The sequence below is a fragment of the Globicephala melas genome, chromosome 11, assembly GCF_963455315.2.
Source record: "Globicephala melas chromosome 11, mGloMel1.2, whole genome shotgun sequence".
Taxonomy (NCBI): Eukaryota; Metazoa; Chordata; class Mammalia; order Artiodactyla; family Delphinidae; genus Globicephala; species Globicephala melas.
Genome location: NC_083324.2, coordinates 34,245,711 through 34,260,118, shown reverse-complemented (window position 1 = coordinate 34,260,118; position 14,408 = coordinate 34,245,711). Strand labels below are relative to the sequence as shown.

At 41.9% G+C, this 14,408-nt stretch overlaps 1 protein-coding gene across 5 annotated transcripts in view; it reads left to right on the top strand.

Annotated features, from left to right (window-relative positions):
• Positions 1-14,408, top strand: part of CACNA2D3 (calcium voltage-gated channel auxiliary subunit alpha2delta 3) — a 784,865-nt gene that overhangs the window by 505,956 nt on the left and 264,501 nt on the right. For all 5 annotated transcript variants that reach the window (XM_060307837.1, XM_060307836.1, XM_060307834.1 and 2 more), the window contains one exon: positions 5,947-6,080. In XM_060307837.1, coding sequence (XP_060163820.1) covers positions 5,947-6,080 — 134 coding nt within the window. The remainder of the gene's footprint in view (positions 1-5,946; positions 6,081-14,408) is intronic.

The window sequence follows — 14,408 nt, the reverse complement described above, 5'->3', positions numbered from 1 at the left end:
GGAGGGGGAAGGGTGGGCTGGGACAAAGTGAGAGGGTGACATGGACCTATATATACTACCAGGTGTAGGGTAGATGGCTGGTGGGAAGCAGCCACGTGGCGCAGGGAGATCAGCTTGGTGCTTTGTGACCGCCTGGAGGGGTGGGATAGGGAGGGTGGGAAGGAGATGCGGGAGGGAGGAGATATGGGGATGTATGTATGTGTGTGGCTGATTCACTTTGTTATGAAGCAGAGACTAACACACCATTGTAAAGCAATTATACTCTAATAAAGATGTTAAAAAAAAAAAAGAAAAATGTAATATTATTCACACACAAAAAGACTTGCTCCTAAGTCAGAGGTTCTGGCTGATTCTGATAGTTTCACATTTGCGAGCCCCCTTCTCCAGGTGGCACGTGCCCACTGAGGCCCCTGGGCTCCCTGCGCTAGTGGCTATTCTCTCTTTGGTCTTCTCTTTCCAACTCATCGGACATGTGCCCTTCAGCTCTCAGGGCCCAATAGACCTCTTACTCGTTCTTTGTAATGGTCCAAAGAGATGTGGAGGTAGAAAGTTGTTTATCAATGGTTCATTTTTTTATAGAAAAATAGTGATTTTCAGTAGTGTGTGATGTTGATGGGGAGGACGAAGATGGGACAGAATATTGTGAGGGTCTTCCAAGAACACTGTTGTTCCATAAGGGGATGCACACCAGGTCTTGAGGCAACCAGCTCTAATGAGGCAAAGCAGCAAACCATTTTAAATACATTAAAACAATTATTGCCACTGTAGAATGGCAATATGGCCACTATGCCCCAGTGCGTGACCAGCAACATCACTGCCTACCTTATTGCCTTGGGAAGACTGGGACCTGATCACTGGCTTTCTTGTTTTCAGCCTGCCTTATGTCAGAGGGAAAAAGAGTCTTTGAAAAGACTCAAGGGTGCAGTGCCCATCACACCAAAAGTAGAACGAGGACCTTACCCAGACCTTACCGGTGAGGTAGACAGCCATGGTCTCCCACTGAGGAGCAGACTCCGGGGTCCCTCAGATCTGGTGTCATTACAAAGTGGAGTGTTGAATGATGTACTGATGGAGCATCTCATGCAGAGGCACCTCTTAGACAAGGGACTCTTAAGAAATCTCTAAGTAAGGGTAGGAGAATATCAGAAATACAAAGCACCAGGCTGCATGTGGTTTATCACACTGAGTAGTTGTAACTCAGAGTTCACAGGAGGCTCTGTAAGGGAATAGGTAAATAAATTGATGTTATGGAGAAAAATGATCAGATCATTTATAATAGGTGGCTAATTTCAGCATTAATTACTCCTTGGTAATTACCAAAAGATTGCTGATTCTATTTTCTAACATGATATATGAAGTCCAAAAAGGCACATTAAAGAAGAGAATAAACATTCAAGAGCTAGAATTTAAAATAAATAAAAAGAGGTGAGGGAAGGCCGGGGGGGGGAAAGTGGCCAGTTCAAAGGATGCAGAGGGAGAAGGAGGGAAGCATCTATGGTTACAGGCAAAGAGTCCAGCCCTCAGCGACTTCCTGTTATCCATCAAAAGGTACATTTGTTAACTAAAACTTATATGAATAACATTTAAAAACAAAAAGAGACTCTTTCAGATAAGTTTTACGATTTAATGGGTTGGGGTTAGATGATCTGATTTGCATGATTTGCATTAAGCTTTGCAGTGTACATTATTAATATTATCTTTGTATTTCTAGCTTTTCTTACCTTTTATACATCTGCATTTATGGTCTATGTATTGAAATATGTTAGAACTGTGGTATGGGTTTTGAGTAGACCTTTGGTGCTAACTACTGTGCATTTGCCAGGAACCTCATAGGGCAACCACATATTTCCCCACCCCAGCCTCAAACTTTCCCAGCCACAGAGATTCAAACAGCCCATTAGGGGTGTCCTTACAGAGGAGGACCATGCTGTCCATGCTCTGAGCAGCTGCCATGCTGTCCTTTCCCATTACAGGAAGAGGCAGTGTCTTCAGTGGTTAAGAGCAAAGGTTTTGGAATCAAATGAATCTGTATTCAAATTGACCCAGGACAAATTACTAAACACTGTTGTTTCTGTTTCCTCCCTATACAACGAGCACACACACATGTTGAGCTGTTGTGTTACCCAAGTGTAGAGCGACAGTGTGAATCACAGTAAGACTTTGGTGAATGTCCTTGCTTCAGTAATGGCTCTCACAGAGCCATGTGCTGGTTCTGGGAATATCTCTCTGGACAAGACAGGCACCAGCTTTTTGTGACATTTCCTGGAGCCAATATTCCATTGGCAAGAACAAAGTAAACAAGTAAATCAGAATTCAGCATTGATGAATCTTCAGAAGAAAGTGAAAGCAAGGTGAAGCAAGAGGAAATGGGTTCAGACAGCTAACCCCTGAATGATCCCAAGAAGCCATCCGTAGAAAACTGGATAAATGGTGTGCCAGGCAGAGGGTACAGTAGGTGCAAGCGCCTGGGGAGGGTCAGGTGGATGAACTTGGTGGGAGGATGGAAGGGGATGAGTCCATCCAGGTAGGCGGGGGCCTAGTGAGGGAGAGTCTTAGAGGTCAGGTAAGAAATTTGGATTTTATTCTAATTAAATAGAAGCTGTTTTAGGATTTTAGGCAGGGAGATGATGGTCTGCTTTATACTTTAGATGGTCTGCTTTATACTTTCCTTTGACTGCTGTCAGGAGTCTAGATAACAAGGAGGGGGATTTGTGGGGTGGGGGTGGTTGTTGCTATACCCTGGGGGAGAGACAGTGGAGTCTGGAGTAGGGTGGGAGCAGTGGAAATGTGGGATTGGACTTGAGACATATTTTAGAGATAGGGCCAGAAGAACATGCTGGTGGATTAGCTATGGGGTGGGGTGAGGAAATGATGGCTATCAAGGATAATTCTTAAGTGTTTGGCCCAGTTGGGCAGTGGCGTCATTTGCTGAGGTGGGAAAGACCCAATGCGGGAGGAATAGGTCTGGCCAGGGAAATCAGGAGTTGGCTTTGGACGGGTTCAGTCTGAGAACACTGTTAGTCATCCTTATGGAGGTGTCAGGTATACTGTTGGCTATAGGTCTGTAGCCAGCTTTTTGTAACTTTTCATAACTTTGATTATGATAGCAAGGCCAAGTGAGGATGATCCCTCAGCTCCATCCCCTTCCAAATGTGTGATTGTTTTTCCTTCCCACTCTCCCTCAATGCTGAGGATCTGTCTCTCCCATCCCCCTCCTTCTATTTATTCCCTCCCTTCTCTTGGCCCTATTTTGGAAAACCCAAATCAGGGGTTTTTACTGTTGGCTTTGAGGATTAGAATGAAAACACAGACAACCAAGAAAAACTCCTCCCAAGAGAGGCTGTGTTTACTGCACATTTGGTACAGGAACCCACAGTAGGAATACTGCTATACTGTGAATTGCTCACCCAGGTATCCTCACGGTCCAGGACCATGGAGTTCTCTCCTCTTCTTATCAACATGGCAACACCTCTCTTGGTTTGTCCTCTGTGTCATGTTTGTCTCTCTAAGACACTTCATGCAGAGCCAAAGGTTTACCTACTAGAGAAGAGCTGAAATGTTTTCTTTCTTATTCAAACACTGATTGTAGTCGTGGTTTGTGGAGGGATTATAACTATGATGCTTGCTGTCATCCAGCAATCTTCTTTAAAACTTCTTTTTCCCACTGTGCCTCTAAGAGGGGCCACCTGGAAGCCTTGCGTGAGCAGTGACCCAGATGGGCATCCCTAACTGTAGTGCCTGACCTCTGAGGGAGTGCCAAGGTACACATGGGCCCTGCTCCAGAGCCCTGAGCTAGAGCAGGGTCTCACAGGTCTTTTGGGCTCAGTTTCTACTGGGATGGGCGAGGCTCTGGCCCTGGCCAGGAGGGTGGAGTGGACAGGAGTGACAGTGCGTGTTAATTAGCACTGTGCAGAGCTGTTACCAGGAAGCCAGAAGCCACATGGTGCCAACCTGGTTTGGGGTTGGTACAACAAATTAAAACCAGCTGGCTTTTGTTTGGAAATGCCCTGGGAGGGTCCTGGTCCTTTCTGGACAACAAAAGGGCTGACGTTTCTTTACCCTGAGCCCTGTATTAAACACTAAGAGGTTCTATAAACACTACAGCAAGTGCTGTGATGGATCTGGCTTCAGAGGCACACATATCCTCTCTCATTTGTTGGCAGGTAGGAGGTGGCATCAACTTAGTTATAAAGGTCCTTATTTAGAGGCATGGGGAGGAAACATGAATCTGTGTCCATCCAGTGTCCCCTGCTTAAAATGCTTCCATGACTAGTTGCCTGTAGGATAAAGTCTAAACTCTTTCCCAAGGTCTTATATGATAGTCCCTCTGCTAATTCCTCTGATCTTGTAGCACCCTACTTCTACTCACTCTCCCTGAGCTTTTTACTCCAGCCTTTCTGAGTTTTTTTCAGTTCCTAGAATGGGTCTAACTCTGACCTTGGGCCTTTACTTACATTCCTTGCTTTGCCGGACATAATCTTTAACCCCCCTTCCTCTAGCTAACTGGTCCTCATCCTTCAGGGTTCAGCTGTACTGACCCTTCTTCGGGGTAGCCAAGTGATTGGCTGTCCATGCTGTGTGTTTCTCTATAATGTTGACTGTGCTATTTTATAGTTGTCAGCTTACTCAGACCTCCCAGGAAGCAGGGGTCATGCTCATCTAGTTAACTCCTGCTCCTCCAGTGGTGGGCACCAAGAAAGCCTTCCATAAATGTTTGAATGAAGGGCCCCCTCCTGGGGATCCAGACCTGTGCTCAGTTCAGCCCTTCTCTTCTAACATCTCCTGACTCCCAGCAAAGCCAACCCCAAGCTGAAGAGGAGCATAGCAGTACCTAAACTCGAGATCAAAATGGCCTCTCCACCCACAAGATGATAGCATGTTTAGAACTTTTTATGTTACTGAGAAACCATGTCTACCCAGCATATTCAAATGGCAGGTCTGGTAACTACATGAGGGTTTGAGCTGGAGTTTCTGCCTTAAACACACAAAGAGCAAAATTCTGTAGAAGCAAAAGGCATAGATTAAGATACTTAAGCCTGGTTTCACCTTCTGTATTTGCCACTTGTTACCGGTGAGAACACGGCCAAAACACATATGCTCGGTCTGCCTCAGTCATCTTATCTGTAAAGTGGGCAAGTTATGCCCACTTCATCATGTTGTCAGGAATAAATGAGGCAAAGCTTATCAGGTGTTTAGCAAATTTTGTGCCCCTTATTAAGCACTCAAAAATTAATTATAGGGGGGAGGGATAAGTTGGGAGATTGGGATTGACATATATACACAACTTTTATACATACACAATATTTACACATATACACAATATTTATATACAAAATAGCACAGGGAACTCTACTCAATACTCTGTAATGACCTATATGGGAAAAGAATCTAAAAAAGAGTGGATATATGTATATGTATAACTGATTGACTTTGCTGTACACCTAAAACTAGCACAACATTGTAAATCAACTATATGCCAATAAAAATTTTTTAAAAAAGAAAAAATTATAACTATTGTAGTTATAAAAATAGGACAGCCTTTAAATTTTGTGCTTTTTAGTTTTCCCATTGGAAATAAATACACTAAAATGAAAAAAAAGGGGGGGGGTTTACAAAATGGCATGTAGAGAGGACTCCCATATCTACCAGAGAAGGTCTATATGTATATGTATAGAAAACATCTGGGGAGAGATTCTCCAAAGGATTAACAGGGGCTTCTTCTGGGAGGTGGGTTTGTGGGTGATCTTCATTTTATTCTTTTTGCTTGACTCTGTTTTCTAACATGAACACATTGCTCATTAAGTGGGTGATGGTAGAGAGGAGACATAATGTTTAAAAAGGAAAAGGGAAGAAAGAAATTAGCTAGAGGCTAAGAAGGCATAGCGTAGGTCTGCTCCCCAGTTGTAGTTGTTCCTGTCTTTACTTAACGTTGTTCTCCCTTGGCAGGATTTTTCACCCAGATCTCCACCTTGGCTGATGTGCAGGAAAATGTCATGGAATACCTCCATGTACTCAGCCGGCCCAAAGTCATCGACCAGGAGCACGACGTGGTGTGGACTGAAGCGTACATCGACAGCACTGTGAGTCCCCAGGGCCCCAGGGGAGAACCTGAGGGTTCCTCCTACCATGGGAGAGTTTCCCTGGGTTTATTCCAGAAGATGGTGGTTGTAGCATTCCTTCTCAGTAACGGGGTTCACTGACATCTTCCATATTTGTATGATTTGTGTTGATCTCTTAGCAAGGAAGGTTGGTGACAACTCCTAATATCAGAGAATGTAACAGGTTCTTCTGGAAGGTGTCTCGTCAGCACAGAAAACTCACTTTTGGTTTCTGTCTTCTCTACCTTTTTTTCCTTCTCACAAGTGTACAAATTCTGTCAGTGTGGCAATGATGACAGGTGTGTTAGATTCGGCCCTTGCCATCATCAGAGAGGCCCAGTCCTGGGGATGAATCTTGGGTCTCAACTTGGGAGGGTGGGACCACCTTCAGTTCTGACAGTGAATTGGAGCCACCGTAGAGGCCACAGCTGCCTTTTCTTCCCTTGAACAAGTGAGAAAATGCTTCAGTGGTGGTTATATAGGCACTGATTGTTGTTGCACCTCTGGCCACGGGCTCATTCTAAAGCCAAATTCCAAGGAAAACAGATTCTGGTGCCGAATTAGCTTAAAAGGAGGAGTGTTGCCAATCGTCAAATAATGGCTTAATGGCCAGGTTTCTTGTGTAATTGCTGGGTGATTTTTCATAGTCATAATGAATCTGATGGGAGTGGCATTTTTCGTTTATTGATTGTAAATGTTCTCAGAGGGCCCCCTCCCATCATTTGTGTCGGGATTAACATCACATTAATCGCTGTAACCCAGACCAGCCATCCTCCAGAGTGATCTCAACGGCTGCCATGGGCCAGCTTTTCTCTCCACGAGCTCGCTCATCCCTGCTGCTCTTCTGGCAGCTGCAGGCAGATACAGGGCAGGAGCAGCATGTGGGAACCCATCTTGGGGGACAGCAAAGCAGCCTGCACCCCCCCACACACAGCCTTAAAGTACACAGTGGGACCATGGAAATACAGACTGGTCAGGAAGGGGTAGCCCGTCCCCAGGAGAAATCACCCTGAGTGGAGATGGGTGTTAAGCTAAAGAGCCATCTCTGGTTGCCAGGGAGACCTTGGGCTTTTATCATGTTCAGAGTCTGACCCAGTTTGGTTTAGAATCATGGACGTGAAATAACTAAGCCACCCCATTTGTGTCGGCACCATACTAACAGTAATAACAGAGCAATGACAGTGATGGTTTCATCTCTTCCTCATATGTGTGGTTGAGTAAGGCTGGGGAAGAGGAGAGGAGGAGGGCAGCCAGCCAGGGATGGCCTGATCCAGGCACCCAGTGGTTCTGTGTACAAACCCTAAACAGCCAGTTGGGTCTGTCATCTTATTTGTTTCATCAATGTAAAAAATATAAAACAGAGTCTCTGTGGGACTAGCACCTGGATAAACAGACAGATCAGTAGAGTAGAAGGTCCCAAAAAAAGACCCACCTACATATGGAAATTTAATTTGTGATAAAGGTGGCATCTCAAATCAGTAGTGCTAGGATGGGCTTTGTAATAAATGCTTTTGGGAAAACTAGATAGCTATTTAGAAAAAGATAAAATTAGTATTTTCTTCACATCACACCAGAGAAAAATATCCAAGGGGATCAGAGACCTAAATTGTAAACAATGAAACCATATAAGCACTAGAACAAAATCTAGTGAATTCCTCTATAACCTGAGTCCAGAGAATGGCTTTCTAACAATGACTCCAAAATCCAGATGCAATATAAATAAAAATAGGTTTGACTACTTAAAATATAAACAAAGCAAAACCCAACTTTTGTAACTAAAAGAATCAAGCACAGTCAAAAAGAAGCAAACTCAAAAAGCAAATGGTAAAATAGGAGAAAATATGCAACATATAGCACACATAAAGAACTAATAATCCTAATATATAAAGAACTTTCAAAACTTAAGGGGGAAACTCCAAAATTCCTATAGAAAAAAATGAGCAAAAGACATGAGCAGACAGTTCACACAAAAATAATAAAAATGTTTTTTAAACATTTGAAATATGTACAACTTCACACATTGTAAGAAAAATGCAAATTAAAGTATGGTTTGGGATACCATTTCTCTCACCTATTAGAGTGGCAGAAATGAAAAGCTTAACTTTGTTGGTGAGGTTGTGGGAAAGAGACACTTGTACATGCTTGTGGGAAGACAGAATGGGGTATAGGAAGGGAAAATGTGCATTTACCCTTTGACCCAGAAATTCTACTTCTAGGAATTAACCCTGAAGATAAACCTCCAAAAATCCAAAAATACATACGCACAAGTTTGTCCACTGTAGAATTGCTTGTCATTTCAAAATATTGAAAGTTACCTAAATCCCCGACCATAAGAGATCAATTGGATAAACTGTGGTACATGGATGTAATGGAGTCTTAATGTTAAAAACAAACAAACAAAAAGCCTGGAATATTTTGTGCCAGACAATAACGAAGCAGTCAAAACCATGAGGTCACGTCAAAAGGCCCAAGAATCAACGTGAAGGGGCTCTCACTGGTCAACTCTGGGACAATTTGAGCCTCAAAATTAAATAGAAGAGTAATGGACTATAACTTGAATAAAACAAATCAGTGTGTTCTAAATAAGTAAACAAATCTCAAACAGATGACTAAATAGATGATGAAATGGATGGGAAGGAGTGCAGTGTGCAATGGGCAATGGGATGCTGCCTGGTGGGTGTGGAGGGAGGGAGTCATGAGATGGAAAATCACCAGTGGGCAACCATTTTAGTAAAGATTGATTAGGGTGAAGGTCATCCATGGATGCTAAATCTAGGGGGGGAATTTTGATGATGAGCAGGATATTTTCATGGTCTCAAAGTGCTTCACTAGAGATTTTTGACTAGTTAGGAGGAAAAAATAAAAAAAAAATAGTATCTATCCAGTGGGAGAATCCAAAAACATCTTGAGCGGGTCTTCAAAATTAGTGTCACTAATGAGAAGCAGATGGACATTGTGTGCCTTTGGTGAAGGACACATCATACGTTTAGAGTGTCCTGGCTGGGGTTACATAACCTGAAAATCATGGGGAGGAAGAGAATAAAGCTTTGTATCAATGTAACATCTTGCTTTAGGTAATGCTAATCATTTAAATAAATTGTTCTAGATTTGCTGACCACATACATACATATTTACATACACATATATACGTTTATATATGGGTGGCAGTTACAAGAGAGGGAAAACCCATTGCTACTGCAGCTTTCCCGCTAAAGAACTGACAGCAATAGTGAAGAAAATGGTCTGAAAGCAGCTCTGGGCAAATGGTGCAGAGGAATTGTCTTTGAAGTCTTGTGCTTCATATTAAACATTTACATGAAATTTTCATTCTGTGCCATAATCATCTTTACTTACTTTAAAATAAAATAACGCTTTAAGTGGCTCATTATTAATTAAAATGGTAGACCAAGATGACAGAGCTCATTTATTCTACCTCTTCAAGAACCTTTTGATGCACATAAAACTAAACCCCCAGAATGTTTGTCCCTGAAATGATAGCTCAGCACTGCCTCTGTGTTGTATCTTTGCAAATAGCCCTGATAAATAAATCCCCTAGTAGAATGTTCTGAGGGTTCTTTCTCATCTTGGTGGTGCTGAGAAACCTGTTGGGTTAGGAAGGATTGGGGATTCCATATTCCTCTTTCATAGGCCTGTTAGGTGAGGAGAAGGCAGCTACTGCTCCAACAGGTGCCTCACTGGCCAGGAAGCAGCACCCCTTCAAACTCGTCATCTGGGCCTTTATCTACCAGGGCAAGGGCAAAAGCCCCCTGTTATTTATATGGAAACAAAATTGGAATCATTTGCTAAACTCTTCTGCAGAGTCTAAATTCTAAGATGAGGCTGCCAACTTTAGCACCACCCAGAAGATGAAGAAGGTATGGGAATCAGCAGTTGCAAGTTCATGACCATCCTGACACACCCAGGACAGTCCAAACCCAGGATTGCCCTAATGTGTCCCACCTTGCAATAATTAAAGAGACCAAACTCAGGAGCATTTGGCACTGGGAATGGTGACCCCATTTTAATAATATCCTGGTAGGGTTGGCAGCTGTGGAATTTTTTTGATATTTGAACATATTTATAATCTACCTTAGCAACTTCTTTAGAGTCTTTCCAAGGCATTTATTTACATAGTTGCAGAAGTAACAACTTCCTTTTTATATTCATAATTTACAGATTTAAATAATGTTTAATTAATTTATACCATTATGATAAAATTACAACTGCTGTTCATCATAACATTTCTGCTGACCAGTGATTTCTCCAGGAGCCTGGTTCTCCTTGTGACATTGTAGTTTGGATGTGCCTTTGATTCCTTTAGGACTTTTGACCCTACTGATTTATATCATTTCTACCAAATACTATGGAATTAGGTACTAGTTGATTATCTAGTAAATTTGGACAGTCGATCCCACAAGTTTGCTTAATATGGTCCTAAAAGTCTTCTTTCTCCTTAGTTATCTGGTGGTAAATGCAAAAGGAATTCCTATTTGCTTGACTCATCAGTTACTGTGGTTGAAAACCCAGCAGCAACAAATATAATAATATAATTGATTTAATACTTAAGTGAATAGCTTGTAATAACCTAAGAGTATAGTACTTTCCTTCTTTATTAATTATACATTAATTTATACAGTTCTGGGTCTGGACAAGATCAAGATAAAAGTTTGAACAGAAGCTGAGTTAGGATTTTTGCATGTGCGAGTCCAGGGTTGTGTTTAATCCAGCCTGATCTAGAATCAAGACACACAGAATTTTCCTTTCAGGGTCCATCCTCCCTGACTATTACTACCAGTCTGATTAAATATTCTGTTTCCTGCCTGGCTGTTCTATTCAATATGCTCTCCTGGTGAATCCCAAATAAATGAATTAATGTTAACAGCATTAATTATGTTTAATCTAATAAGATTTCATGTATTAATTGACAAAACAGCAAACACCAGAATTCTGAAATTCATGGGCTTCTCATCTGAATACAAGTTGTGCTGCACAGTCATTATCTCTTAGGTGCAGAGCAAAAAATCATTAACAATGGAATTTGTTCTATTTTGTAAGCAAATGACTTAGGTTTTCCAGTTGGGTCCTAATCATCTTGGAAATGCTACCCAACTTGATATGCAGAGTAGAGCATGCATCAGACTGTGGAAACATCAGCATCCCTGATCAACCCTTCCAGGGGAGTTTGCACAGACCATAGTGACACGTAGAAGGGAAGCAAAGAAATCTTTTAGAAACAGCGGGAATGTGACCATTTAAAATAATGAGAATTCATTACCAAGCTCCCCTGCCCCTCCCCTCTGCTGGTAATACAATTCAGTACGAAATTTGTAGGAACTTTCAAACCAATTTAGTTGCATTTGCAAATTGGACGCGTATCCCTCCTCCTCACCCCCCACTAAGTCCAACTCGGAGAAAATGCTTTGCATATGATAAATTGCACATTTGTTTTGGTTTCCCATCTCAGAATGGCACCTAGGCCATTTAGGAGTCCTTTGGGTGATTGCTTTGGGCTACAACATCTTACTGCCTAGAAGCAATTACTCAGGGGGTTGAAGCCATCATAAGGAAGTTGTTGGGGCTTGGAAGCTGAATTTACAGTATTTTCCCCAAGACACCACTGCATATCAAAGAAGTTCAAATCGTCAAAACAAAAAGACACTCTTAAAGAGAAACGTAAACCATCCTGCTGGGTTGTGGAACAGAGAATGCCATCTGCATTACATGGCATGGAGGAAACTGATTATGTTGGGACCTCTATTTCATAGCAGATGGGTTCATTAAATTTAATAGCCTCCAGAGCCTTTAGAAACCGTGTTAAGAACATGTGGAGCATGCTGTGACACTTCACTTCTGGCCCTGCAGTCATTATAACTCTGGCATAGACCATAAATATTACAGTATTTTATTTCCATTGAAACAGATTACTATTATAATTATTTTTTTGCCAGGAGATGGTGCTGTTAAAAATTGGTGCATTCTTGATTTCAGGTGCTATTTCTATTCATCCAAATATTTTCCTCTTCCATTTGATTCTAGATTTCAGTATTAAATAGGATTTTTTTTTTAGCTCAACCATTTTTTTTTCTACTTTGAGCTGGTGTTACAAAACTATGAATCAAAGGTATAAAATTATTTTCTTTAGGAAAGTTGAGATGTTCTAACAACCTGTATTGATGACTGTCACTACTGGAAAAGTTTAGGGCTGAAAATGAAAAAAATTTTTTAGATTTCAGGTGGGTTTTTTTTTTAGATTTTTAGATTTATTGTTGTTTCTGCTATTATGGTATAGTAATTTTCAGCTATCTATAATGGAAGGACAGCTTCTAGAAATAGATAAGCCCTTAAAAAATAAAATCACTAAACCTGAATAATAATTTAGCATGATAGATTGTTCAGCAGTCTTTGTTTACAAGTGACAGTACCCAACTCAAAATAGCAAAGGTCAGAAAGGGAATTTGTTGACCTGCAAGCAAGATATCTGTGTAGTTCTCTCTTGAGGCATGACTAGATTTAGGGATCAATCCCATTTATTTTGACTTGTTCCTTGATTCTTATATGCTTATTCCCAGCAGACTGTCTCTACTGAGTGGCAAAGATGGTCTCTACCATCCACTAACTTTCATTATCTTTATAGCCCTTTCCCTTCCAGCATCTATGTCAAGTCTGTGATAGGCTGTTTGAGTCACAACCCCATACTGAGAGGTGACATGGAGCTGCTAACAGATGGTCTGAATCTCACAGAGTGGGGAAGAAACCAGTCCCAAAGGGAACTGATACTGGAAGGACTGAGAAGTAACAGAGTCCTGCATACAACTTGCTTGTAGAAGCCAAAACTAATCCATGCCCAAGATCGTGTTTCCCATCGGTATGGTATTCATTATGGTACCATGCTTTTAGACGCTGGAGCCTTTTATCTAGTCAAATGTTTCCATGGACTGTTGTTGAAACAAACATATAGAAGCAGAGTACTCTTGTAGACATTGGGGGATGGAGGCATGGAACCCTGGTTGCTTGGCCACCTCCTGAATGCCTAGGGAAGCTCAGAAGCACTTTTTTGCTCCTCCCTGACCCTGCAGAGCCTTAGTAGTATACCAAGTAATTGTTGAGTCAATGTCTGAGAATGGCAAAATGGGATTCTCTGCTGTGGATTATGTACTGTGCCTTTACAACAAGATACTGGGTTGGGTTCAGTTAGGAAAGATTGGGAGGTTGTATCTGTGGTTGTATTAGAAAACCAAATTGTCTGTGCTTTTTTTCCTCAAATGCCTGCTGTATTTTTCATATTTTCTGGAGACCAGTTCTCCTGTCAATCCTCATTCATGGGTGAAACATGGTCTCCTCCAAGTCCTACTTTACATATGTCCCAGTTCAAACCCAACAGAGAACAACTCAGTGTTTGTGTATCTGAGTTCATTTCTGAGCAAAGTACATAACTTTCTAGTCCATGGTTCTTCTGAGGTCAGATGTCTACCCATTATCCAATCAGCCAGGGCTGGGGAAAGGGCATGTGATAGAAACAGGTCAGCCAAGGCTGTGAATAGCAGATTCTGTAAGAAAGAGGTGTGGGTAGGAGGAAATGACTGGAGTCTCAAGGAGTTGGCATTTCTAGATTTCTGTCTTTCCATCTAAGGCTTCTGTAAGTTGCATCCCCAGCTGGGCTCTAATACTAACTCTTGGGAGCATGTCTTCTTTCCTCTTTTATTCCTAGGCTCATGGCTTCCTTTTAGCCCAAGTTGCCCAAACAAGTGTCCCCCAGTCCTCTCCTTGCCTCCCAAATCTTTGACCCTGCCCTTCCTCCACCCACCATCCTGCTATGTGGGTGGTAGGAAGCCCTCTCCCTTGTGCCTTCTGAGAGCTAAGGGAGGTATTTTGGCCACCACAACCAAATCCATACTGCTTTTTTCCCCCTTCATGGCCCAGATATTTAGGCAACTTAGATTCTCAGGGCTGATTCTCATGCTTTGACATGGTTTAAACTAAAATGAACACATTCCTCTTATTACCAGCATGAAGAACAATTAAAATAATCCCAGAGAATCAGCCTGTGGTTTGATACCAGCTGCCAGTTTCTCCTGCTGTGCACAGGATTTTCCCCCTGTAAAAGATTTAATTCTTTCACTCTTAAAACTTAAGGTTTGTTGTGCCAAATATAAATGTATTGTCTATGACGCCATGCCTCAAAGATACTGTAGATAAGGGTATCTCAACGGACTTGGGCTCTTAAACTGCTGCTATTGAACAGTGGCAGACAACCACTCTTTTGCTTCCTCTTGCCATTAAAAATTATTCCTTCATGGCCTTTCAAACCTG